This window comes from Bos javanicus, chromosome 5, assembly GCF_032452875.1.
Source record: "Bos javanicus breed banteng chromosome 5, ARS-OSU_banteng_1.0, whole genome shotgun sequence".
NCBI classification, from domain to species: Eukaryota; Metazoa; Chordata; class Mammalia; order Artiodactyla; family Bovidae; genus Bos; species Bos javanicus.
Window position 1 is genome coordinate 12,450,487 of NC_083872.1, and position 26,867 is coordinate 12,477,353.

At 37.4% G+C, this 26,867-nt stretch overlaps 1 protein-coding gene across 7 annotated transcripts in view; it reads left to right on the forward strand.

Annotated features, from left to right (window-relative positions):
* Positions 1 to 26,867, forward strand: part of METTL25 (methyltransferase like 25) — a 135,495-nt gene that overhangs the window by 33,269 nt on the left and 75,359 nt on the right. For all 7 annotated transcript variants that reach the window (XR_009736289.1, XM_061415649.1, XM_061415647.1 and 4 more), the window contains exon 5: positions 2,713 to 2,860. Coding sequence is in view for 6 of the 7 variants with exons in the window: in XM_061415649.1 (XP_061271633.1) it covers positions 2,713 to 2,860 (148 nt within the window). In the remaining variant the exon portion in view is untranslated. The remainder of the gene's footprint in view (positions 1 to 2,712; positions 2,861 to 26,867) is intronic.

Below are 26,867 nucleotides of genomic sequence, written 5' to 3' on the forward strand. Positions count from 1 at the left end.
AATCCCATGGACAGAGGAGCCTGGAGGGCTAAGGTCCATGGGGTCACAAACAGTCAGACATGACTAAGCATGAGCACAAGGGCAACATTATGTTTAATGTTAGAATTGGTAACCAAAATTTCAATTTTATTGAGCAAGAGTAGCTTCTGAATTCTTAAAAAATTTTGAACTTTTTCTAAACTACAAGTATGTTGAGTCATATAATGTTGGAAAGATAATGTATCTTAAAGGCAGCATTGTATGTTACACAATATTAGAGGAGTTTCTAGAAATCATTTGGCCTAACTCATTGTTTAGAAATCAAGGTAGCCTTTGAAGTTATGATATTCTGCTACTGCTACTGCTAAGTCACCTCAGTCGTGTCTGACTTTGTGCGACCCCATAGACAGCAGCCCACCAGGCTCCCCCATCCCTGGGATTCTCTAGGCAAGAACACTGGAGTGGATTGCCATTTCCTTCTCCAATGCATGAAAGTGAAAAGTGAAAGTGAAGTCGCTCAGTCGTGTCTGACTCTTTGCGACCCCATGGACTGCAGCCTACCAGGCTCCTCTGTCCATGGGATTTTCCAGGCAAGAGTACTGGAGTGGGGTGCCATCACCTTCTCCGTATGATATTCTACTCTTGTTAAATTTTTGAAAAGTCTTCCCTAAAGAATGAATAAACAAAAGACCCTAGAATTCTTTATAAATTTAAATCCTTGTTTGGTTGCTGACCAGTGTTTTAGTACTTTGTCATTTTAGAGTGGGAAATTTTTCTTTTTCCCAGGTATTTTTGTATTTCACTAATTGTAGAAAACTGGTTAATCCTCATTAATTGTTTTTCCTATATATGAAATCAGTAATTAAGTTACAGCTTAACCTTCTGTTGGGGTTAAACAACCCCAGTTACTTTAATTTGACTTCAAAATATATACACTTTTAGTGCTTATTACCATTTATTTTTGCTTTTAAGAGTCATCTGAAAAGTATATGATCAAAACTGTATGCAAGCTTTTATAATAATTTGCTGATAAAATATATGGTGGAAAATTGTTTCTTGGGTCCTTAGTGAAGCAGTAATTTAATAACCAAAACTGACCAATACCTCTTATCCTTTCCATTCCCCATCGCACAACACACTTGCAGTTCTTAAATATTTTGCTATTAGGATACTATGCTAATTGCAGATTTTTTTACCACCTGCTGATATTATTAACCAATCCTGTATAATGAATACAGTAAAGAATGAGGTTAAATGTTTTTGTGTTGTCTTTAGGGAGAGCTAAGCTTAAAAAGAGAGACTTGTACCACTATGATCTACCCTTAATTAGCAATAAATACTCTCTCTCTGAACTCCTTATTATTTATAACATAACATCTAAGTAAAACCTACCCAAGCTGTCTAATCACTGAGAAAAGCAAAATAATTGCACAACATTCCATAACATGTGCTTTGAAGAGAATAATGATTGAAGCAACTGAATATTTTATTAGGCCAAAGCAGTGTACAGGTAAACTCTTTTCTTTTGAAAGGTTAGACTTCAGCCCTGCCTGCAATGCAAAAAACCCGGGTTTGATCCCTGGGTCAGGAAGATCTCCTGGAGAAGGGAATGGCTACCCACTTTAGTGTTCTTGCCTGGAGAATCTCTTGTACAGAGGAGCCTGGAGGGCAATGGTCCATGAGTCCCAACGACTCGGACATGATTGCAGCAACTAGGCACACACATATCTAGATTATATGAACTAAAGTATTATTTTTTGTAAAATAACTCAACTGAAGTAGTTGTATTTGTTCTTAAAATAGTTATATATTTGATTCACAACTTAATGTCTGTTATTTTAAATATTTATAATATCCATATTTATAATAACCTGATATTGATGATAAAAATATATAACATTTACTGAATTTTATTATGTGCCAGAGGTTATACTAAATCACGTACAAGTATTAACTTATTAAAGTCTTGCAACAACCCATTGAGATGAGATACTATTATTGGCCTCATTTTACAGATGAGGAAATTATGCAACTGAAGAGTTAAATAGCATACTGATCGAAATTCTTTTGAGTGTGAGCCAGTGTAACCACTCTGTGTATGCATTTAAATTAGGCCTTAAGTAATTAGGAGAAACATTTCAAAGGAATTTTACATAATTCATGTTATAAAATTAAGAGCAACATTTTTTATTTGGAATTAATATTGTCATATTTGGTGTAATGAGTGAACTAAGTAAACTTTTTTTGATGTTGGAGTATAAATGCCAATTTAGCAAGGCTTAATTTCTTTTGAATTTCTTTCGTATGGCAGGTTTTATAAGTTTTGAATGGTGAAGTGCAATTTAAAAATTGACTATTAAGATATTAATGTATCTCAAATCACAAGTTTGTCCTAGTAACACCGCCTACATTTGATTGGTCAAATCAACCTTTATTTTGACTAGTTGTTAAGCAAATATTAATTGTAAAAGAGACCAGAGAAAAGTAAAAAGGACAAGTAACCAAAAGGATTAGAAAATCAACTCAGAAGCATGTCAGTTTTGATAAAAGATCACAATCATTTTACCTATAAAGGAAATAATTATGTTATGAAAATGGGACATACGATACTTTCTAGTTAGAACTTTATCATTTTTTAAAGCTCTGCATTCTGATAAACATATACAGTCTTCACCTGAAATGTGTTTTACCCTTCCTTTTAATTTCCAGCATTTCTTCTTCTTATCTTTTAAGGATTGTTTGATGGTAGGTCTACATACTTGTGGTGATCTTGCTCCAAATACTCTGCGAATATTCACTTCCAAGTCTGAAGTCAAAGGAGTTTGCAGTGTGGGTTGCTGCTATCACCTCTTATCTGAAGAGTTTGAAAACCCACATAAAGGTACAAAGTTCTTCATGTCTCATGATTTTATTTATTCAAGCAAAATGACTGCTATATCTCTCTCCCTCTTTTTTTGTTGTTGACAGTATTGTCATTTTGAATTAGCATTTGAAATAAGATCTGATATTCTTACAATTTTAGAAATGTTACATCAAATGAAATTTGATGCATTGTCACTTATAGTGTATTTTGTGATAGTTTCTTTTTTTATCACAGTATGGTCTTCAGTTCAGTCGCTCAGTTGTGTCTGACTCTTTGCGACCCCATGGACCGCAGCATGCCAGGCCTCCCTGACCATCACCAACTCCCGGAGTTTACCCAAACTCATGTCCATTGAGTCGGTGATGCCATCCAACCATCTCATCCTCTGTTGTCCCCTTCTCCTCCTGCCTTCAATCTTTCCTAACATCAGGGTCTTTTCAAATGAGTCACCTCTTCCCCATCAGGTGGCCAAAATATTGGAGTTTCAGCTTCAACATCAGTCCTTCAATGAACACCCAGGACTGATCTCCTTTAGGATGGACTGGTTGGATCTCCTTGCTGTCCAAGGGACTTTCAAGAGTCTTCTCCAACACCACACTTCAAAAGCATCAATTCTTAAGCTCCGTATGGTCTTAAAGAGTGCCCCAAACTGCAAATATATGAGAATTTTGTGTGATACATGTTTTAGAGAACTTCTATTTAAAAATATTTGTCAGATACACCTTGACTAATGTAGTGAAGCTAAGTTATTTTGTCATAAATATAGAGTTGACAAGATTTGCTTCCATTTCCAAACCCTTCTCCATCTTGTAAGGCATACTGATATTTCTCCCTCACAAAAAGTTTCTTACTCTACTTTGAAGTGTTAGAACACCATGCTTTCAAAAAGGTGAAGACCTGCAGTTGCTTTAAAATAATAGTATTCAAACTGTTTGCTCCTTGGGCTGAAAAGGTGCCTGAGGAGTGAAGGACAGAGTGTGTTGACAAGACTGAAAGCACCTACAGTCTTTCATCTAGAGCAGCTCCAGAAATTCCTCCTTTTGACCCATTTTATATATTACATCTCTCTATTAGACATGGTATCACATTGGGTGGTTATTTAGTTTATTAATATGGCAGATTCATTTCGATATTTGGCAAAACTAATACAATATTGTAAAGTTTAAAAATAAAATAAAATTAAAAAAATATTAGCAGTTCTCTTTTCTATTAGTTTAATGAATTATTTATCAATATCCAGTGTCCCTTGCCAAGAATTTTTAGGTCAGGAAGTTGTATCAACGTGGATGGCATTGTTTGCTCTTTTTTTCAGCTATAAAGCCCAGATGAGTATGAAATTTTGATTATTTTTTATTTAGTCATGTCCAAGAGGTAAAAATTAGTATTGTATACTGAAATTTGGCTGGATGAAACAGAGGTCTTCCTTAAAACTGACAAAAGTTTTTGTGGAGAAGAGGGGAGTTTGAATTTTTTTATGTCAGTGTTTTAAAAACTGTCTTTTAGAAAAGATATGCAGATGTAAATTTGTGAATATGTAGAGATACACAGAGTGAGAGAAAGAAAGCAAAGTGGCAAAAAGGTAACAATAGTTTAATTTAAATGGAAAATATGCTTGTCGTATTATTTCCAACTTTGCTCTGAGTACACAAATTTTCAAGATAAAACTTGGGGGGAAATGTGAACCTAATTTTTTTTTTTACTCTATAGTATATAACCCAATATTTACATTAGTGTATAACTCTTTTTGTACCTCTTTCCTAAAAGAAATGGGGAAGAAAACAAAACAAAACACTTAATGCAATCACAGTGTTTACAGTTTTTAAAATATTAAATGGGAAGTGTTCTCCTGGCTCAGCAAGCATAAAATTCTGTGTAGGGAAGTTCTTGTTCTTAGTTCAAGTGCTTCCTGTTCTACAGGTGCAGTGAAATAGGGTGTTTTTTAACAATTGGCCCAATTGGGAGTAGATGGAGCCACTTGGTGTGTTTTTCAGTTCAGAAATACTGTCTTATAGTGTAAGATCTTGAATTTCAGCTTCCTGCTTCCTTCTTTCACTTTAACATCATCCCCCTCCACCTCACCCCACCACCACCCCCCACCAAAATGCCTTCCCCTTCCAAAGGGCTTCCCTCTCTGTAGGTGGTCCATCTGAAGACTGCCATCCTGGGCCTGTGGGACCCTTGCAGCCCTTGCTATGCATCGTCAGGTCTCAGCCTTTGTCTCTGTTCTTCACACAATGGGGTCCTGTCTCTTGGCAGTGTACTCTGTTCCCTGTCACACACATGTTTCCACATCTGACTCTCCCTCTGGAATGATCCCCAGAGCTGGTTTCACTGATTTGAGATGTTTATTTCTTAATGTACATTTAAATCTACATATCTAGTATAAGTGGTTTATGAGTAATTTTATTTATTCTCTACTTTTGTTGAATATGTAAAGAAATTCAGATTTAAGTGGCTATCATTATTTCATGACAGCCAGGAAATGTTATTGGTACAATTTACATCCAGTGTCTGGTTCTTCCATTTTATTCTTAAAGGGGTTGGCAGAAACTACTTGCCAGGGTAGGAAGCAATTTAAGAGATGGACTAGTTGCTCACTAGTTGCTCCTTTGTCAGTCCATTTTGTGTCAGTCTTCTCTAGGCAAATAGTAATTTAATATTCTTAGTTACATTTATTTATAATGTGTTTCAATAAAGTATAAACAAACATAAGGGAAGATAAATATTTTTAGAGCTAAATGAAATGATTGAGGAAAGTCCTTTGTGTTGAGTCCACTTAGGTACCTTTTCTGACACACTGTTATAAATTGTTTAGAAGTATTTATTGACCATGTATTCAAATTAAGATGAAAAAATATCTTTGAATAAGGCATGTTCACTAGAGAGCTTTTCACAGAATCTGAAGGAAGAACGGTGCACCACACCTTCAGCTTTGCCGCTTCATTTCTGCCATGGAAAGATTTGATAGATTGAGTATTCAGAATGTAGACACTAGTTTTTGTTTACTTTTTTATCTTCAGAAATCAGCACCTTGCCTCAGACATGGTTCATGTTGATCAGTGTTTGCACAATGTGTGCTAAATAGATACTTGAGTGGCAGTTGCCCTTCTTCACTGCATTGATAGGATGAGTTTGGCCCCAGAACTCAGACAAGAAAGGTTTGGAAAGGTTTGCTAATGACTGTGACTGGCAGCTACAAACTCTCATTTTCCTTCTTGTAGGCAGAGTTAATTCATGCAAAGGCCTTCCTACCAAAAATGTCTTAACCATTGGAAATCATTGAGATTATGATCTCAGTGGCTTAAGATCTATGAACTAGACTTAAGTTGCAAAAGCTGATAGTATTTCTTGATGTTATTTGATTTCCTCATAAATACCTGAGAAGCATGGAGGCTTGGGAGTCTTGCTTGTTGGGAAAGCAGAACAAGCAGGAGGGAACAGGACTGAGTGATATGATGAAGCTGGTGGAGATGTATGCAAGGTGATTGCCTTCAAATACTTCAAAAGCAGAGAGTTTGAAAGCCAAAAGGTAGGAAGAAAATGTAGGAAAATAAGTGATAGGAAAAACAAAAGCAACCTAGGTTTATGTTGAGCTTTGCCTAGCTTTGGACTGTTATACTTTCTCTTCTCAAAAACTGGATGGCAAAAAGTCACTCCTTTCTTTCTCACACCCCGTCTTCATTTTTCTTGCCATTGCCTATAATGAAAGGAGAGAAGATATGAACCATCTCCTGTGATTTTTATAACAATATTCCTCAACTCTGGCTGTCCAGATGGATCATATATGACAGTTGCAGTTTCTAGATGCTTGGGACCTGCTTCTGACCTTCTGAAGTATCTCTAAGAATGGGATTTTAATATAAGCATTTTTAAGAAGCACTGTAGGAATTCTAATGAACAGCATCACTGAAAACAAATATTTATTATCGTTCCTAAGAAGATATACAGAATTTCAGAAGATGTTCTGCAGAAATCTATTTGAGGTTGTTTGTAGTTGTTTTAACCTCTCCCACACAGGCACTTAGGTGGACTCTACTCATGTGCTAGTTTGCAGGTCCAAGCAAACGACTGAATCCGAGAAGATCTAAGAAGGGTATATCAGAGTCTAGACTACAGAGAATTAACCCCCAAAAGTCCTCGAAGCATCGAGCTCAGAGTGAAAACCCAGGGAAGTCAAACATACAGGCAAAAATGCACAATAAAGGGTTAGAAACTAGACAAAATCAAAAATATGAGCACCACTAGAATTTTGGTAGCTTAACTTTACTGATGAGCATGTGTGTGTGTGTATGAAAGCAGACAACAGCAGACTTTTTGTTCTTGACTATTTAGCAGTGACTGTTTGGAAAGATGGAATACGGATGTGGTCTTATTTTGTACATGTAGCATTCATAGTATTCCTAAAATAGAAATCCACCACTGTACAGTTTGATCATAATATTAAGATAAACTAACTTATAGGGCAAGATGTTTGCATGGACAAGGTTGGTGTATTTCCTGTCATATACTTAGGACTAGGTTCCATGGAGTGATGGGCTTCCCCAGTGGCTCAGATGGTAAAGCGTCTGCCTACAATGTGGGAGACCGGAGTTCAATCCCTGGGTCGGGAAGATCTCCTGGAGAAGGCAATGGCAACCCACTCCAGTACTCTTGCCTGGAGAATCCTATGGACGGAGGAGCCTAGCAGGCAGGCTACAGTCCATGGGGTCACAAAGAGTCAGACATGACTGAGCGACTTCACTCCCTTTTCCATGGAGTGATGTCTTTGAATCATCAAGTGTGTCCTGTGTTGCTCCCCTGATATCTTACACACCTGCCCCTAACCCTCAGTTTGTTTGCACAGCTGTTTTCAAGTTTGAATTGGGGCAGTATTGCCCTTTGGGATGTAAATCTGAGTTATTAATAGTCCAACATAGTATAGTAGAAAAGTCTGCTAAGTACACTGCAACTTTTTATGACAATATTGTACTATGTAAACAATATGTGTTTTGCATGAATATGTTTCACCAGTACGCTGTGGTAGACCATAGAGTTGTCTGTCATGAATGTTAATTTTCAAAAAGACCTCAAAACTCTCTGAGCAATTATGAATACCAAAGTTCTACCATATGCTTTAAAAACTGCTTTTAAATATTTATACATTATAAGCCAGTAGTTCCTAGGAGAATATGAAATAACAGAAACACTTTTATTGCAGTGCTTTATAGAATATATATATATATAGGTATATGTTTTCCCAAGTTTGACTTGTTTCAGTGTTTTGTCTTAATATTGATTATCATTATCATAATTAATTTGAAATACTGATAACTGTTTCTTTCTGTAGAAGCTGGAGAGAGAGCTTCTTTTGGTTGTTTTTCCTGTCAAGGTAGAGATATGCTGAAGAAACATTACTGGTTACCTCTCCAGATCCACATCTCTCTTCTTCCGTGTTAACTGAACTATGACTTTGTTCAAGCGTGTTATTAGGAAGACTGAGTGCTGCTATCACCTCAGAAATATGTGACTCTCAATCTAAATTAGCTACGATGATTCCGTTTATTTAAGAATGGATATGAGACAGTTGTTACCAATGAAGCATGAGGAGCGTATCTCCAAAGGGGTTTCCTGGGAAATATTTTTTTCTCTTAAAATTGAATACAAGACAGAAACATTGCTTTTCTTTTTCTTTTTTGCCTCTGGTCTTGGTCATCTGTATCTGTTTGTTCAGTCTAGTAATTCTGCCTGCTAAGCATTCTGTCAGAATTTGATCTCAGTTCTGTAACTGAGTCTTTCAGGTCTGGTCTGAGGAATGAAAGGTAATTTACTTTTCCTGTAAGTTGATATGATCATATCAGAGACTTCAGAGTGCAGGATGAGTAGAGAAAGAGCTGGGACCCCAGAGAGTCACATCAGGTGGTTTCATAGAGCTTCTTCAGCGGCCTTGATAGGCTTTGTCAGGGAACAGATTTTTGCTTGGTGTCTCCTCATCTTCTTAACCCAATACCCGGAAGTCTGCTCATATCTTCAGTGCGCTTCTAATACTACACATCTGCAGAGTTAAATACAAATGGTGTAACCCTTGACAGCCTATGGCTCATTTTTGTGTTTACCCTTGGTCTGAATGTGTTTCAGGGCATTAAGGCGATCCTCCCTAGAGCCCTCCATTTCCTTTTTTTTTTTTTAAACAAAGGAGGGCTACAGGTCATCTTTTAACGTCATGTTTCAACCTGGTCCTGCCATTTCTGTATCAAATAGAAATTTGTCAAGGGCATATGATACCCATCCTACTATAAAACTTTCTCAATTTAGGACACCAGTAGGAGTTTTCAGGGAGGAGACTAGATTCTTATATAGTCAGCTTCAGTGTCTTTTAGAATTAACAACTGGTTTTCATTGTTTTATTTTTATTTTTATTTTTTTTTAATTTTATTTTATTTTTAAACTTTACAATATTGTATTAGTTTTGCCAAATATCGAAATGAATCCGCCACAGGTATACATGTGTTCCCCATCCTGAACCCTCCTCCCTCCTCCTAATTTAGGTCCTGCCTAAATTAAAACATGTATTCCTTTAAGCATTGCTGAGTGTACAAAAATAAGGGAAATCTCCATGGATGAAGAAAAATCAAAACCAAAGGATTAACTAGAGAGAAGGGGAAGAGAGAGGAAGAGGAGTTGAAACTGGAGCAGGGAACTGTGGGTTATAAGATAGCAGACGCTGTCCTGAGGCAAGTGCTGGCCACAGTGGGATATGGAGACTAACATGGGCCCACCTCCTTGGTGGAGGAGCCGACCTGAAGAGCTCTTACTGAGCCATGGCCTTGAATGAGGCAAAGCAGTCTTCAATCAGTCCCATGCAGAGGTAAATTCAAATCTTTGTCGGGGAGTACATCCCAAATTCTGGCCCCTGGAATTTCTACTGATTAAAATCTACCAAATGTAAGCTCAGAACTTTAACAAACAAACAAAAAAACTGTATTACAAAATCTGTCTGGCTAGGTATCCTGCCTGCCCCCCCCCCACCACCCCCATTCAACTAAAAATACTGAATATAGTTAAAATTTGTTTCTTAAGACATTGAAATACTGGAAAGATGCATAGTATTTATACAGGAGAAGGTAGGAGTCCACAAAGATAACAGAAATGCTGAAGCTACTACGGGTATTTGTGTACTGTGGCAAAGTTGAGCTTTGGTTTCAAAGCTCTACAAGGAGTGGGGTACAAATGATAAAACTTGTACTTAGGCACACACAGAGGCACGCACATAGGAGGTACTCTCAGAAGCTGAGACCGTAAGGATAAGGACTAAATTTAGAGCGGCTGTAGCAGAAATACAGTAGATTGAAACATTTAAGAAAAGGAAATAGCAACCCACTCCAGTGTTCTTGCCTGGAGAATCCCAGGGACGGGGGAGCCTGGTGGGCTGCCGTCTTTGGGGTCGCACAGAGTCGGACACGACTGAGGTGACTTAGCAGCAGCAGCAGAGGGGTGGCAATAATGGAGAAGGGATTTTCAAGGACTATTATCAGGTTTCTGTTTAGAGCCACTGGGTAGGTGATGGTAGTTTATGTTATGGAAAAAATTAAGGAAGCCATGTTTCTGGACAAAGTTCTGCACATGTTTAGTAACTTAAGATTGCTTTATATATGAGTGATCATATTTGGACAAGTTTTATAAATACATGGAAATGGAACTATTGTAGTATAATCATATAGGATTTATTTTTGTCTTACTTTCCAGAAAATCTGTAAGGCAGTCGCTGACATTGGTTCACATGGTTCAAGAGTGTAAGGGCCAAGGTCTTTGTAGTTTTGTTGGCCTTTCACTGTGGCCACACAATGGTTGCTGCTACTCCAGCCATTATAGTTCAGATGGAAAGAAACATGAAGATGGAAGAACTTTTCCCATCTGAGATAGCATCCTTTAAAGAAATTCCTTGGTAATTCTATCCAACAAGTTCCACTCCTCCATTGATCATCTCTAGAAGTCTAGGTAGTCTAGGAAATGTAACCTTCTAGATGGGCATCTTACAGCTCCAAATGAAATCAAGATTCTGTGAGTAACAAAGAAGGAGAAACTGGATATTTGTAGGAATTTAGCATTCTCTGCCACTGTGTGTGTGAGTGTGTGTGTGTGTGTGTGTGTGTTTGGACAGTCATGTGTGAATATTACTGCATGAATAAGGATGAATAAGGGCACAGAGGGTGAATGTGATGAGTGTGGATAAAGTAACAGTATGTAAATGTACCAGAGTGTAATCATATCCATTGTCCTCTTCTTTCTTTTAATAATAGAACTTCTCTTAGTTTTAGTAGAGCAGACGTCACCCAGCTAGAGTCCCTGACTCCCATGTGACAAATTCAAGCCAGTAGAATGTAGTCAGATAATGTGTGCAATTTATTTAAAAGGAAGCTGCTTGCTCCCCTGTTTTTTTTCACTCTTCTTACTGGCTAAGGAATAACAGTGACCTTGATATTAAAGTTTGTAGCTAACTCTTTAAGCATAGCAGAGCTGCCTGACCTCTGGGCTCTGGATAACACACTGTATACCTACTACCTTTTTCTGTCCTATGACAGGAGAGAAAGATTTCTATCTTATTTAAAGACCTGTGTTCTGAGATTCTATCCAGCACAGGTGGATCTAAGGTCTTGTTCTGAATGCTTCTTCTTTGGTGAAACTTTTACCTTAAGACTAACTGTTATGCACTATAAATATATAGCAAGCCAACAATAATAGCAACAACAAAGGATAACAAATTTTATGTGACAGATTATATGTGAATATATACAATTTATAAATGATTTCTTAGAGGTAAGGGAAAAAAAGAGAATATGATAAGTATTAAAAGAGCTATTCCAGCTAGAAGGTGGAAAGGATTTCATGTTAGGAAATCAGGAAAAGCTTTGCAAAGATATTAATAATAACTTTTGAATTGAGCTTTGTAGGTTAGGATTTCAGTTCAGTTCAGTTCAGTTGCTCAATCGTGTCTAACCCTTTGCGACCCCATGCATCACACCATGCCAGGCCTCCCTGTCCATCACCAACTCCTGGAGTTCACTCAAATTCATGTCCATCGAGTCGGTGATGCCATCCAGCCATCTCATCCTCTGTCGTCCCCTTCTCCTCCTGCCCCCAATCCCTCCCAGCATCAGAGTCTTTTCCAATGAGTCAACTCTTTGCATTAGGTGACCAAAGTATTGGAGTTTCAGCTTTAGCATCAGTCCTTCCAATGAACACCCAGGAATGATCTCCTTTAGAATGGACTGGTTGGATCTCCTTGCAGTCCAAGGGACTCTCAAGAGTCCTCTCCAACACCACAGTTCAAAAGCATCAATTCTTTGGTGCTCAGCTTTCTTCACAGTCCAACTCTCACATCCATATATGACCACTGGAAAAACCATAGCCTTGACTAGACGGACCTTTGTTGGGAAAGTAATGTCTCTGCTTTTTAATATGCTATCTAGGTTGGTCATAACTTTCTTTCCAAGGAGTAAGCGTCTTTTAATTTCATGGCTGCGGTCACCATCTGCACTGATTTTGGAGCCCAAAAAATAAAGTCTGACACTGTTTCCACTGTTTCCCCATCTATTTCCCATGAAGTGATGGGACCAGATACCATGATCTTCGTTTTCTGAATGTTGAGCTTTAAGCCAATTTTTTCACTCTCCTCTTTCATTTTCATCAAGAGGCTTTTGAGTTCCTCTTCACTTTCTGCCATAAGGGTGGTGTCATCTGCATATCTGAGGTTATTGATATTTCTCCCAGCAATCTTGATTCCAGATTGTGCTTCTTCCAGCCCAGTGTTTCTCATGATGTACTCTGCCTATAAGTTAAATAAGCAGGGTGACAATATGCAGCCTTGACATACTCCTTTTCCTATTTGAAACCAATCTGTTGTTCCATGTCCATTTAGGATTTAGGTAGACAAAATTGTTGAGAGAAGCATTCCAAGTGTTAGGAACAAGGTGAGTTAAGGCATGGCAGGTCACTCATTGGAGATGAATGAATATTCTAGGTGGTAGCTTGATTCATATGAAGTACAGAAGAGTGATAAGGTGGAAAAGAAAGGCAGAGGTCAGTCCAAGGGGGCCTCATATGGAAAGTCAATTTTGGAAATGAAAATTTTGAGTACAACAGTAACATGACCAAAAGCAGAAGCTGTCAGGACCTATGAATTTTCAACTATGAGATTCTTTGTTACCCTACCAGTGAAACAGTGGGAAAACCAGAAATCATGGGATCAAGGCTAGGACAATTAGTGCAATAGAAGCATTCACCCCAGAGGAGTAAACTAGCTGCTTACATTCCTATTCAAAAGGCAAACTCCAGTCAGATGTGAGCTGACATCTGTTATCAAAGGGCTTAGTGGAAAACTGGAGCACATGCAACAGGAGTTTCTGATCAGGTTTTAATATATTTGTTCTTTGAAAGGTGTTGGCTCTCACAACTCACAAATGTGTGCTCATATTTTTTTATTCTATTTCTATTAAATTTTTTAGAAATACTGACCGTGATCCACTAAATTTCATGACCCATTAAATGGGTTGTAGCCAGTGGTGTGACAGTAAATGTTTAAATGATTTGCTCCGTCCCTGGATAAAAGCTCTAATATGTAGTGTTTCCTGGTATCCATGGTATAAATACACCCAGATTGGCCAGTTTCAGGCTATCACTGTTGTCACTGAATGCTTAACTGGGAAAAGATGACACAGTCAGCTCTCTCTGGAGTCAACCTGACTGCACCACTGACTTTGACCTACAGTTTGAAATAAATTTAAATATATGTTTGTTTGTTTTAAGTAAGTGAATTTATTCACTTCAGCAGCAAGTCAACCTATCTGCTCACTTAAGAACCAAATCAACCTATCTGTAAAGCCTCCCAAGGAGTGTCTGGTATGCAGCAAGTGCTGAATATGTATTTGTCAAAAGAATAAGTTCCTTTATTTAGACAAATGTAAAGGAATATTTATGCCTTCTTTAGTTTATTTCTTTTTCAGTGGCCACCTTTTCATATAAGGACTTCAGTTTCTCAAATGAATCTCACAGAGATTTTTCAGATTTCTAAACTTCCTACTATATCACATGTTCATTACTTAAAATTTTAAAAGAATTTTAGCATAAAATTTGAGAAAATAAAAACAAGTTATTATTAAAAACAAATTATAAGCAATTGATTGTATTCCAAAATGATTCTTTGAAGAGATTTTCAAAAATAATTTTTTGAAGTATAGTATATTTATAACGTATTAATTTCTGCTGTGCAGCAAAGTGATTCACTTATATGTTGTTTGTTTAGTCGCTAAATGGTTTCCGACTCTTTGCTACCCCTTGGACTGTAGCCCACCAGGGTCCTCTGTCTATGGAATTTCCCAGGCAAGAATACTGGAGTGGTTTGTCATTTCCTACTCCAATACATATATCCATTCTTTTTCGTATGTTTTCCATTATGGTTTATCACAGGATATTGAATATAGTTCTTTGTTACATAGTAGGATCTTGTTGTTTATCTATCCTATATATAATAGTTTGCATCTTCTAATTCCAAACTCCCAATCCTTCCCTTCCTTCACCATCCAAAAATAAAGTTTTAAAAACAAGTAATTTATACATGATTGGCAATATTTCAAATTAATTTGTTTCAATTAACTTTCTTTTAGCCTTCCTTATAAATCATTACTGTTTGATCCAGAATCTGGATATTGGGGCATGGAATTCTTTTAGCAAGTCTGACTAATTTTAAAATCAACCTGAAATTAAAATGAAGACTCTCTAAAATTATGAGAGCATAAGAACTGATTTAGTAAGAGCATGAGAACTGATCTTGGGCATTGAGAATATCAGAGAAAATTTATTCGGCACAGGATATGCTAAAATACAGGAGATACTCAGGAAACTGTGTATCCACCAACTGCCCATTTTCCTAGATACCTAGGTAGGACAGTATACAGAAACTGACAACCTAATGGGAAGACGTATAACAAAAGACACACGTGTAACAAAAGACCGTGTAATAGGTGCTGTATTAGATTCGGATGCTCTGAGATAGTAATATGTAAATTCCCGAGGAAGTCCAAAAATATCCCATAGGGAGGAGATTCTTTGATTGACCAGAGTTTTACTATTCTCTGCAGTGCTGTGGCTTTGTATAAATAAGTTTACCTTTGTGGATCATTTGTAAATTAGTAAAAAGAAAAGTTAGATGATTGTGAAGGTCTCACTTATGACTCTGATAATATGATCTTATGACTTGAATATAGATTTCCAAAATATGTCTTTTATTTAAACTGAACCTAACCTGTATTTATCACAATATTTAGATTTAGCCCTGGTTTCTTTTCTTCTTAACTATATAGGGTTTACATAAACAAATACTCTACTTTCCTGCTATGATTCTGCATTTGAAGGATAACGGACAGTTTTTGCAAATCATACTCTTAAATCTATGTCATTGTAATAATGGCCTTAAATTTTCCGAAAGCTTTATGTTAAGAAGTAAAAATTATCTAACAATAAATTCCTAGTTAAATGCTTATTTTTCATTTTCTTAACTATCAATATTAATAGTTTATTAAATTTGTTTAGAATCAGTAACCATCAGGAGATACCTTGGCTTGAAGAAGGTATTGATCTTGTAATCTTAAGAGTGGATAAGTAGACTCCACTGTCAACTCTGTAGATTCAAGTGTTTATAACCTTTAGTTACAACATCACATTATTTCTCACTGTTCAGCTGGGCTTAAGTCTAAGGGAAATTCTTGCCAATTAACATGGAGTGAATACAGAGATTTCTAGATGTACTTGGCAGTCTGTGCATAATTACCTCACACAGACAGCTGTATCTGATCTTCAGTCAGTTGTACATTTTCTACAGTATTGGCTCTGATTACTTTTGCCATAGGAAATCTTCTTGCTGCCCACAAGTAGTTAGACATGGAGTTTTAATATATATTCCCCTTTCTTTAATTTGCACTTCATTGTTTTTCATGACTAATAGAAAGTGGTTTTAGAAGCTCATGCAGATTGTATTTATTTAGCAAAGAAACAACTTTTCACTGTGCTCATAATAAGTAAAAGAAGAATTTCATTAAATCTAAAATCGAAAATTAGTATATATTCACTTAAAAGAAGTACTAAAGAGAAATATATGCTTCAAACCATAAGGTAATATGAAATCAAAGCTAATAGAAATTCTTATCAGAAAGTTTACAATCAAACTAATATAAAACAGCCTTAAAAAAGAAAACTAGTTTACATTCTACCAGTTCTATATACAAATTTGGATTTGTATTCTATAGAGCAAATAATGTTGAAAATATTTTGCTATAAATACTGTATTTGCATATTTCTTCTTTTCATGTGATAAATTTAAGCACATTGTTTAAATTTCTTTCATCATCAGTCTGGCACAACGAGCAAAATTTTCTTTAGGAATGAAGTTTACAATGTGATTCATGATATTCATGTAAAGATTGTCTCATTGTCTTAATGTTTCAGATATTCCATATGTGTCTCAATATAAACTATTTTATCAAGACTGGAGTCTTGAATATAGAGTATATGAAGAGCAACAGAGGAAATCTATCGTGCACAGTAAGATGCACCATTGAGATGCTGCTATCAGTGTTTGCCAGACCAGTGCAGTGTTTTCTATCTGTACTCAGACTTTGCTATTCTTATAGTCATGCAAAAAAATAGCAAAGCAGGACTTCCCTGGCAGTCCAGTGATTAAGACTCTGCACTTCCAGTAGAGAGGAAGCAGGTTCAATCCCTGCCCAGGGAACTAAGATCCCACATGCCACGTGGTGTGGCCAATTAAAAAACTACCAAGGCAGTAGTATCTAGGCCAATTCATTAAGAAACAGTGTTTGAATGTAGGTGTAACTCTGTTAAAGCAATATATTTTAAACTAGGACTGTAATTTACATATTACTGTGAGATTATATTTCCAGCAACATTTTTAAACAAAAGGATAAGTGAAATATTAATATACTGATTATATAATAGAGCTACAAGTAGAGATGAGAAACAGAAAAAAAGATGATATAAATAGGGCTAACCTGGTATAGTCTAGAGAGAAACAAATGAGAAATGAGAAATTACCCTTTTACCATTGACTAATCAGCCACTCTCTTTAGAGGATTCTGTGAAGCAAAAGACCATACATGAGATACATATCTCAGTGACTTAAATTGAAGATTCTTTTGGGGAAGGCATAAGTAGAAGACATAGGGCCTCAATTCATATTATAGATTTGATAATTAGTTAATGTGAATATCTGTTTTGCTGTGACGTTCTTCAAATGTCTTGAATTCTGGTAGGTTGGTGCAAAACTAGTTGCGGTTTTGCATTGTTGAACTTTGCCTTTTGATATTGGAATACATTTTTAAATAAATGTGGCTATGTTATTCATCATTGTAATATCCATTTCTTGGTTTATTTTTTTTGCTAATGACATTATTTGCTGTTTATTTTATATTTATTTTAGACTATAGACATTATATTAGACAAAAAGCAAATTCAAGTGGTTTTTTAATCCAAGTTCAAAATGGATCATAAAGCAGCAGAGACAACTCATAACATCAACACATTTGGGCCCAGAAACTACTAATGAACATACAGTTCAGTGGTGGTTCAAGAAGTTTTTCAAGATCCTTGAAGATGAGGAGCATAGTGGCTGGCCATCGGAAGTTGACAGTGACCAATCAAAAGCCATAGTCAAAGCTGATCCTCTTATAACTACGTGAGAAGTTGCTGAAGAACTCAATGTTGACCATTCTATGGTCATTCAGCATCTGGAGCAAATTGGAAAGGTGAAAAAGCTTGGTAAGTGGGTGCCTCACGAACTGACCAAAAATCAAAGCAGTCATGGTTTTGAAGTGTTGCTGCTGCTGCTGCTAAGTCACTTCAGTCGTGTCCGACTCTGTGCGACCCCATAGACAGCAACCCGTTGTCTTTTAATTCTACACAACAATGAACCATTTCTCAATTGGATTGCAATGTGTGACGAAGAGTGAATTTTATACAACTGGTGACAACCAGCTCCAGTGGTTGGACTGAGAAGAAGCTCCAAAGCACTTCCCCAAGCCAAACTTGCACCAGAAAAGGTCATGGATGGAGAAGGAAATGGCAGCCTACTCCAGTATTCTTGCCTGGGAAATCCCATGGATAAAGGAGCCTGATGGGCTATAGTCCATGGGGTCACGAAAGAGTCAGACACAACTTAGCAACTAAACAATAGCAACAATATTTAAGTTAAGGAGTGATTCAGTTCAGTTCAGTTCAGTCGCTCAGTCGTATCCAACTCTTTGCGACCCCATGAATCGCAGCACTCCAGGCCTCCCTGTCCATCACCAACTCCCGGAGTTCACTCAGACTCACGTCCATCAAGTCAGTGATTAGGTTGAACTCAATGAAATTGCTGGTGTTCAACCATTTTTCACCTACAAAAACCAGCAATGATAGCAGTTTCATATGATTCAACCTATGTATAGAATATCTTAATGGACATATAGAGTAAAATGTCGTTAATATGTTAATACATTAATACCTATTAATTTGGTATTAAAAGCACACTGGGGAAAAAAAAAGCTCATGGTCACTGTTGGATGGTCTGCTGCCCATCTGATCCATTACAGCTGAATCTTAGAAAAACAATTACATCTGAGAAGTGCACTTAGCAAATCAATGCGATGCACTGAACACTGCAATGCCTGCAGCCAGCATTGGTCAGCAGAGTGGGCTCAATCCTCCACAACAACGCCTGGCCACACGTTGTACAGCCAGTCCTTCAAAAGTTGATCAAATTGGGCCGTGAAGTTTTGCCTCATCCGCCATATTCACCTGTCCTCTCGCCAACTGACTACCGCTTCTTCAAGCGTCTCAGTGACTTTTTTACAGGGAAAAATGCTTCCACAACCAGCAGGAGGCAGGAAATGCTTTGCAAGAGTCCATCGACTCCTGAAGCATAGATTTTTATGCTACAGGAATAAACAAATTTGTTTTTCATTGGCAAAAATGTATTGATTGTAGTGGTTCCTGTTTTGATTAATAAAGATGTGTTTAAGCCTAGTTATAATGATTTAAAATTCACAGTCCAAACCTGCAGTTATGTTTGTACCAACCTAATAGGATCTTTTTCTGTACTTCCTTTACAATTTGAAACTTACTGAGAGCTACACATAAGTTTTATATTTTAAGTTACCAAAGTTTTATACCTATATTTATTCCAAGCATTTTTAGAGAGTAGATCAATTTTTAGAATTTATCTACTTTTAAATTATCTAGTTATGCCTTATCTAGTTGTACTGTTTTGAATTTATCCTTTAACTGAAGAGTGTTGATGAGAATTAGTCCATCTAAGAGATGGAAAACTTTATTTGAGCCAAACTGAGGATTATAAGCAGGGAACAGCATCTTAGAAAGTTCTGAGAACTGTTCCACCTATGAGAAGTCAAGGCACAGTTACGTAGGTTTTTTGGAACACAGGGCTATACATTAAATGGCGTATTATTGACAGTTTACACAGTCCAGATCTAAGCATCATTTTGGCCTCTTTCAAGATCAAGAAGAAATGTAATCTTTTAAGGAGTTGTGTTTTCAATGCTAGGAGAATGTTGTTCTTTCTGATTGAGCAGGTATTCCTGCTGACGGGGAAGGTTTGGTTGATGCGTAGTGCACATATGCAATGCACAGTGTGGGGAGAGAGGAGGCAAAGGACAGAGAAGAACTTTTTATATTTAAACTTTTCTTGTCTTGCAATTGTCTTCACATTTTCTTATAAAATGTGAATTTTATTTCACAACAGTATGGGTCTGATTTATATAGTTTAATTATATTTATTCTTTTAGTTTTAATATATTCAATCAACTGATAAGATATGAATACTTCAGAAATCTTAGCAATTTGGTACGGTTTTAATATGCCTTTTACCCTTAGATAATATTCTGAATGTCATAAGAAAAAAGCCAAGTGTAACTTAAAGTGTTTTGGTCTGAAATAGTGGGAAAATGGAGTTATTTAGTGACCTGAATATGACTGCTGAAAGAGTAGAATTGAGAAGAAAGTTGTTCAGTTTTGGACAATTGAGTTTGACGTTTGTTTTAAAAATACAAGTGTGGAGGTTATATTATCAGTTGGATAGATAATTCTGGGTTTCTGAGGACAAATCTGGGTTTAAGATAAATGTCTGAATTCTTAACATAGAGATAGTAAGTTTGAGTGATATCACTTAGGGAGTAGAGATCTTAAAAAAACATAATAATAAAATACAGGGATTAAACCTAGAAACATTCTTTAAAGTTCAGAGTACTTTGCAAAGGAAGTTTGGGAGAACTAGGAGGACCTGTGAAGTGACCTAGTAAGGAAAAGCAGTGCAGTGTTGTTCTTTTACTTAGCAGTGTAATTTGGGCTTCCCTTGTGGCTCAGCTGTTAAAGAATCCACCTGCAATGTTTGTGACCTGGGTTCGATCTCTGGGTTGGGAAGATCCCCTGGAGAAGGGAAAGGCTACTCACTCCCGTATTCTGGCCTGGAGAATTCTATGGACTGTATAGTCCATGGGGTTGCAAAGAGTCAGACACGACTGAGCAACTTTCACTTTCATTGTTAACTTATATAGAATTACTAAATTTGTTTAATAAGGACAAAGTATTCCTTAGAATGGAGAAGGCAATGGCACCCCACTCCAGTACTTTTGCCTAGAAAATCCCATGGATGGAGGAGCCTGGTGGGCTGCAGTCCATGGGGTCGCTAGAGTCGGACACGACTGAGCGACTTCACTTTCACTTTTCACTTTCATGCATTGGAGAAGGAAATGGCAACCCACTCCAGTCCTTAGAATGGATGTACCACATTCTATTTCACTTCTCCTGTGTGGGTGACATATGTTTTAGAATTTTCTCCTCTAAACTATAATTTTTGATTTATCTGGTTCCATAATCTTCCCTGGTGGCTCAGTCAGTAAAGAGTCTGCCTGTAATGCGGGAGACCTGGGTTCAATCCCTGGGCCGGGAAGGTGCCCTGGAGAAGGAAATGGCAACCCTCCAGTATTCTTGCCTGGAGAATCCCATGGACAAAGGAGCCTGGTGGGCTACAGTCCATGGGGTCACAGAGAGTTAGACACAACTGAGTAACTTAACTTTCACTTTCTTTCACTTTCACAATCTATCTGGGTTTATTTTTGTGTATGATTTGCAAAATGGTTCTATTTTTTCTAAATTCTGTTTATTGAATAATCCATGCTTTTACACATTGATATGAAATGACACCTTTCTAAGATAGTACATTTTTAGGTTATCTTTTCCTTTAGTCCATTGGTTCCTATAATAAAACTATACTGTTTTAATTTCTGTAGTTTATTTGAACCTTTGAAATTTGGTAGAGCAAGTCCTTCAAAGTTCTTAGTTTTCAAAATTGTCTTAACTCATGTGTTTTTCCTTTCAAATGAGTTTTATTTATTTACTTTTAAAAGAGTGAGCATTTTATTTCATTGGTCTGTGTAAGACATACAAAGGCAGTTTTATATTTTTTAAAAACCAGATACAGGGTTATTGAGTGAGTTTCCTCAAAGAGATTTCTGTCAGGAAAGGCTTGCAGACTGCTGCTGCTGCTGCTGCGTCGCTTGAGCCTGCATCTCATTTATTGTCTGGGCTCAGCAGTGGAAGCCAGGATATTCAGTGCACATTTGGGTGAACAGTACGAGATACGAAAGTCAAGCAATAAGGCTTTGTTTCATGTTTTGCTAGAGTTCTTTCTAATATTTCTTGTGTTGCTGGGAAAAGGATACACCATCTTTCAGAAAAGGAAATAATTAATATTAAAATGCTTATTTACTGTTAACAGTGGAACTATTTTAAAATTTGATGATGGAGTATTTTACTTATCCAGAGATCTTGGCAAGAGGAAAATTGAAATGCTGATCACATCAAAGATTTAATAAGGCTTAGGTAGAAAAGTTTTCTTGAGTCTTTTATTTGGGATTAAAGTTTATGTGATTTATAGTGCAAATTCATAGAAAAGTTGTAAAATGTTTGGTGTTTAAAAAGAATGATTTTTAAATTATCTCATTTCCAATGTTTAGATCATAATATACATTGTTGACCAGGTTCAAAGTAAAAGCTGATTTTGATGATTTGTGTGTCAAATGAGTTTTAGAATCAGACTGTTAAAATCCATTTTAAAAAAGCTCTTGGGATTTTTATTGACATACAGTGAATTTATAGATTATTGTGGGGATAAATTGTGTCTTTGATATGTTTTTCCTGTTGTAACAAATTATCTTTTCATTTATTTGGTGGTGGTTTCAGATATTTTTGTTAATCTTGCCCCATTTTAGTTAGTTTATTCATAAAGATTTTGTTGGGTTTTTTTCCTTTGATATAAGAAGCATTTATTGGGTGGCCTGACACATGCTAGTCACTGCTTTAGGGACCAATGATACAAGAGTAAACAAAACAAAGCGCCTGCCCTCATTACCCTTATATTCTGATAAGAAGGCACCAGGGTCTTCCCTGGTAGAGCAGTGGATAAGAATCTGCCTGCCAGTGCAGGAGACATGGGTTCATTCCCTGGTCCAGGAAGATGCCACATGCCATGGGGCAGGAAAAGCTGTGCGCCACAACCACTGAAGCCCACGTGTCCTAGGGCACGCAAACCACGACTGCTGAGCCTGCGTATCACAGCTACTGAAACCCATGCGCCCTAGAGTGCTCTGCAACAAGAGGAGCCACCACAATGAGAAGTCTGTGCGCCCCAAGGAAGAGGAGTCCCCGCTCCCTGCAACTGGAGGAATCCCACCCAAAGACAACGAAGACCCAGCACAGCCAAAAATAAATTAGTTTTTTGAAAGAAGGCATCAGGCAATAGAAAAATGAATAAGTGGATACATAATGTCAGGTTATAAACAGGAGAACAACTAAACAGGGAGAAGAGGGCAACGTATGTGAAGAGCAAAGCAAAATCTTTAAAAAATCACTTTATATATTTTTTCCTGTCTTTTTTCCCCTATCTCAATAATAATCATTGTGGTTTTAAATAAAATAGTCTAAAACCCTCTACATATGAAAGTATAATGTAAGTTGAGATTATTAACTTAGGGAACAAAAATTTATGTCTCTAACAGCATAATGCCTGTTTATTTTTTTCTGGATAAAATTATATGTCAAATTTCATTTAAGTCTAAAGAAATCTTAAGAGCATGTATTTTCAATGAGGGCATGCAGATAATCTTGATTCATCTATGTAATTCTGTTGATTCAGTTCAACAAAGTTCTGTAATAAGCACTAGAGGGTATAAGATAAGTGAGAGTCTGTCTTCCCCCTTTGGGAGCTCATGATACAGTGGGGAATTCAGAAACAATTACATAGAACTTTCATGCATGCCTGAGAGTGATATAGTCACGATCTATAGATCTTAATCAACTACAAATATGAATTATTGAAAAAATGAATAAAAGAAGTAATGAGTGATGGATGTATAAAACAAATGCTATTAAGACTAGAAGAGAGAGTAATTTTTCATAACTCAGGGATAAAGGAAAGCTTTCTAAAAAAGGTGACATTTGGTTTTCATTTAGAAAAATGAAAAAAATCCGAGCCAGATTATGAGAGCCATGAATGATATACTGAAGCCTCAGAATGTTATTCAGTGGAAGGCAAAGTATACTTAGTCCCATAAAAATATTTTTGAGTGTTTATCGCAAAATAATTGCATTCATCCATTTACATTTCTGAAAAATAGAAGGCAACAAGTCACTAGGACTTTTCAGAGATGAAACCAGCTGACATGGCAACCAGTGATAGGGAAAGAGGGTTGGTGGTGGTGAGGGGTGACAGTGAAGGCTAAAGATGATGGCAAGGTTTTAGGTTATATCATGATGATGGTTGTTCAGTCACTCAGTCATGTCCGACTCTTTGAACCCCATGGACTATAGTGCACCAGGCTTCCTGGTCTTTTACTATCTCCCAGAGTTTGCTCAAACTCATGTCCATTGAGTTGATGATAGCATGATTACATAATGACATATTATTATTGGGTAAGAACAGATTTGTAGGCCTAGGAAGTGAATTTATTTTTGCATATTTTTAGTTTTAGAAATATTCAGCAGATAGCTTTTAAATTTCTTATCTCAACATCCAGAAAGAAGTCCAGATTGGAGATAACTTGGGAATTAAATTTAAAGGAGTAGATGTAATTGCTCAGAAACGAGTGAGGCAAGGGTTGCCAGCAACCACCAGAGGCTAGGAGGAGGCAAGGAGAGATTCTTTCCAAGAGCATTCACAGTGAGCATGCCCCAACTGACACCTTGATTTCAGACCTCTGGTCTCCGGAACGGTGAGAGAATACTGTCCTTTTGTTTCAGCCACCCAGTGTGTTGTGATTGGTTACGGCAGCCCTGGGGAAGTAATAGCAGGAATGATCAGCATGTATTGAGATATGGACAAGATTGCCTAGGGAAAAGTATAGATAGATTCAGACTAATTTTAGACAATTTCGATAGACCAAATTTTACTTTAAAAGGCAGTTAAGACCAGACAAATGTGATACTTTTTATCATACTGTACAAAAATTTTAGTACCTGTTGTATTCTACCTAGCCATTTCATTCATTTGTTTACCAGCTGACGGCGTATGAGTTTTTGAGCCTTTAGTCAAAGAAAGCATAGAAGTAGGAGGATTAACCCTTAAGCACATTTAATAGACAGAAAACAATAAGCTGTCAAGGGACTATGAAGAGTATTAGGCCACAGATAAGAGACAGTGAGATCATAGAAGCCAAGTGAAGAGAATATTTTAAGGAGGGAACATCACAAGCTCCTTAAAATCTGCAGTAAGAAAAATACCCATTGGGTTTGGTCTCATAGATGCTGGTGGTGATGGAAACAAGGGCCGTTTGAGTGGCATGTGTGGATGTATAGATTTCAGAAAGATACTGTTACTCTTAATGTAGAGGAAGGACAAAAAGAAAGGGAAAGAGAATTTGCTAGTAGGTATTGCATTTACCCAGTTAAGAGCTAATGAAGATTGAAAATGAAAAGGAGATACAGTTAAGAGGATGAGTATATAAGAACTTGGGGATTAAAACAGAGAACAATAAAAAAAAATCGTTCTATAATTCAAACTTGTGTCACTAACTGGATGATAATAATATTAACACAAAAAGGAAGAACTAGTAGAATATCTAGATTGATAAGATTAATGCATTTCTAAAGCTAGAAAAGACTAGGAAATGGAATAGAAGGAAAAAAACAAGAAACTTCATCTCCTCCAGAATTAAAGATAGCATGAAAGTGATCCTCAAGGAAAGCAACTTGATTTCACTGGTTGGTTTGTTTGTTCTGTTGCCCAGTCATGTCCAACTCTTTGCCATCCCGTGAACTGCAGCACACCAGGCCTCTGTCCTGCAAGTTTACCCAAGTTCATGTTCATTGCATCAGTGATGCCATCCAGCCATCTCATACTCTCACACTGTCTTCTCCTTCTGCCCTCAGTCTTTCCCAGCATCAGGGACTTTTCCAATGAGTCTGCTGTTCACTGATAAGGAAGTTTAATGCCCAGTTTGACTAGATTTGATTATAAGTATATGAACACAGTTAAATAGGAAACCAAGACATAACAACAGAAATGGTGAACACTGTGACTTTGATTCAAGACATAGAAGGGAGCCTCATTCTTCATTGCAGTCAGAATGAAGCTAATGAAACAGATTCCGAAGAAAATAGTGAATCTGTATATGAAAGGCTTTGTTTGCCTGTGAGGGTATCCCTCCTCCCTGTCAGCTTTTTGCTCTTGCTCTGTTAGGAAATGAACAAAGCTGTGAGGTTCCTCTAACCTCAATCACTGAACAAACTGATACAGATTCAGAAAACCTCAAGGTGATTACACAACCACTGGATGTCCAGAGGAGTGAGTCTCTCCTGTGGTGTCACATAACCCTGAACCAAGGCTGGCAGTTCCTGTAAACTGCCCGAGAAGTTTAGAGGTGTTTTGGTTGGAGGTTTGGGGAGCCATGTGCATGAATGAGACTGCCCGTCTGCTGTCCTTCACACTGTTAGATAGGGTTGGAGGAGGAACTTACTTAAGCATATGGTAAGGGTACCCTTCTGTAGGCCTTCATTGTGGGGGCAAAGAAAAGTTTGATGAGCCCTAAAGAGGAGAGTGAAAAAGTTGGCTTAAAGCTCAACATTCAGAAGATGAAGATCATGGCATCTGGTCCTATCACTTCATGGGAAATAGATGGGGAAACAGTGGAAACAGTGTCAGACTTTATTTTTGGGGCTCCAAAATCACTGCAGATGGTGACTGCAGCCATGAAATTAAAAGACGCTTACTCCTTGGAAGGAAAGTTAAGACCAACCTAGACAGCATATTCAAAAGCAGAGACATTACTTTGCCAATAAAGGTCCGTCTAGTCAAGGCTATGGTTTTTCCAGTGGTCATGTATGGATGTGAGAGTTGGACTGTAAAGAAAGCTGAGCACCGAAGAATTGATGCTTTTGAACTGTGGTGTTGGAGAAGACTCTTGAGAGTCCCTTGGACTGCAAGGAGATCCAACCAGTCCATTCTAAAGGAAATCAGTCCTGGGTGTTCTTTGGAAGGACTGATGCTGAAGCTGAAACTCCAATACTTTGGCCACCTCATGCGAAGAGTTGACTCATTGGAAAAGACTCTGATGCTGGGAGGGATTGGGGGCAGGAGGAGAAGGGGACAACAGAGGATGAGATGGCTGGATGGCATCACCAACTTGATGGACATGAGTTTGAGTGAACTCCGGGAGATGGTGATGGACTGGGAGGCCTGACATGCTATGATTCATGGGATCGCAAAGAGTTGAACATGGCTGAGTGACTGAACTGAACTGAACTGAACTGAACTGAAAGAAGACAGTAACCCTCATCCCCCCTCATCACATTCACCAGCACGAGTGAGGGAACATGCTTGCCATCTTCCAGCCTCCATTTCTCCAGTGACAGCCCAGTGTGCTCAGTGTGTGACTACTCCCCTGCTGGCTTCCACACTGTATCATCTGAAATCTAGAGGAATCCCAGT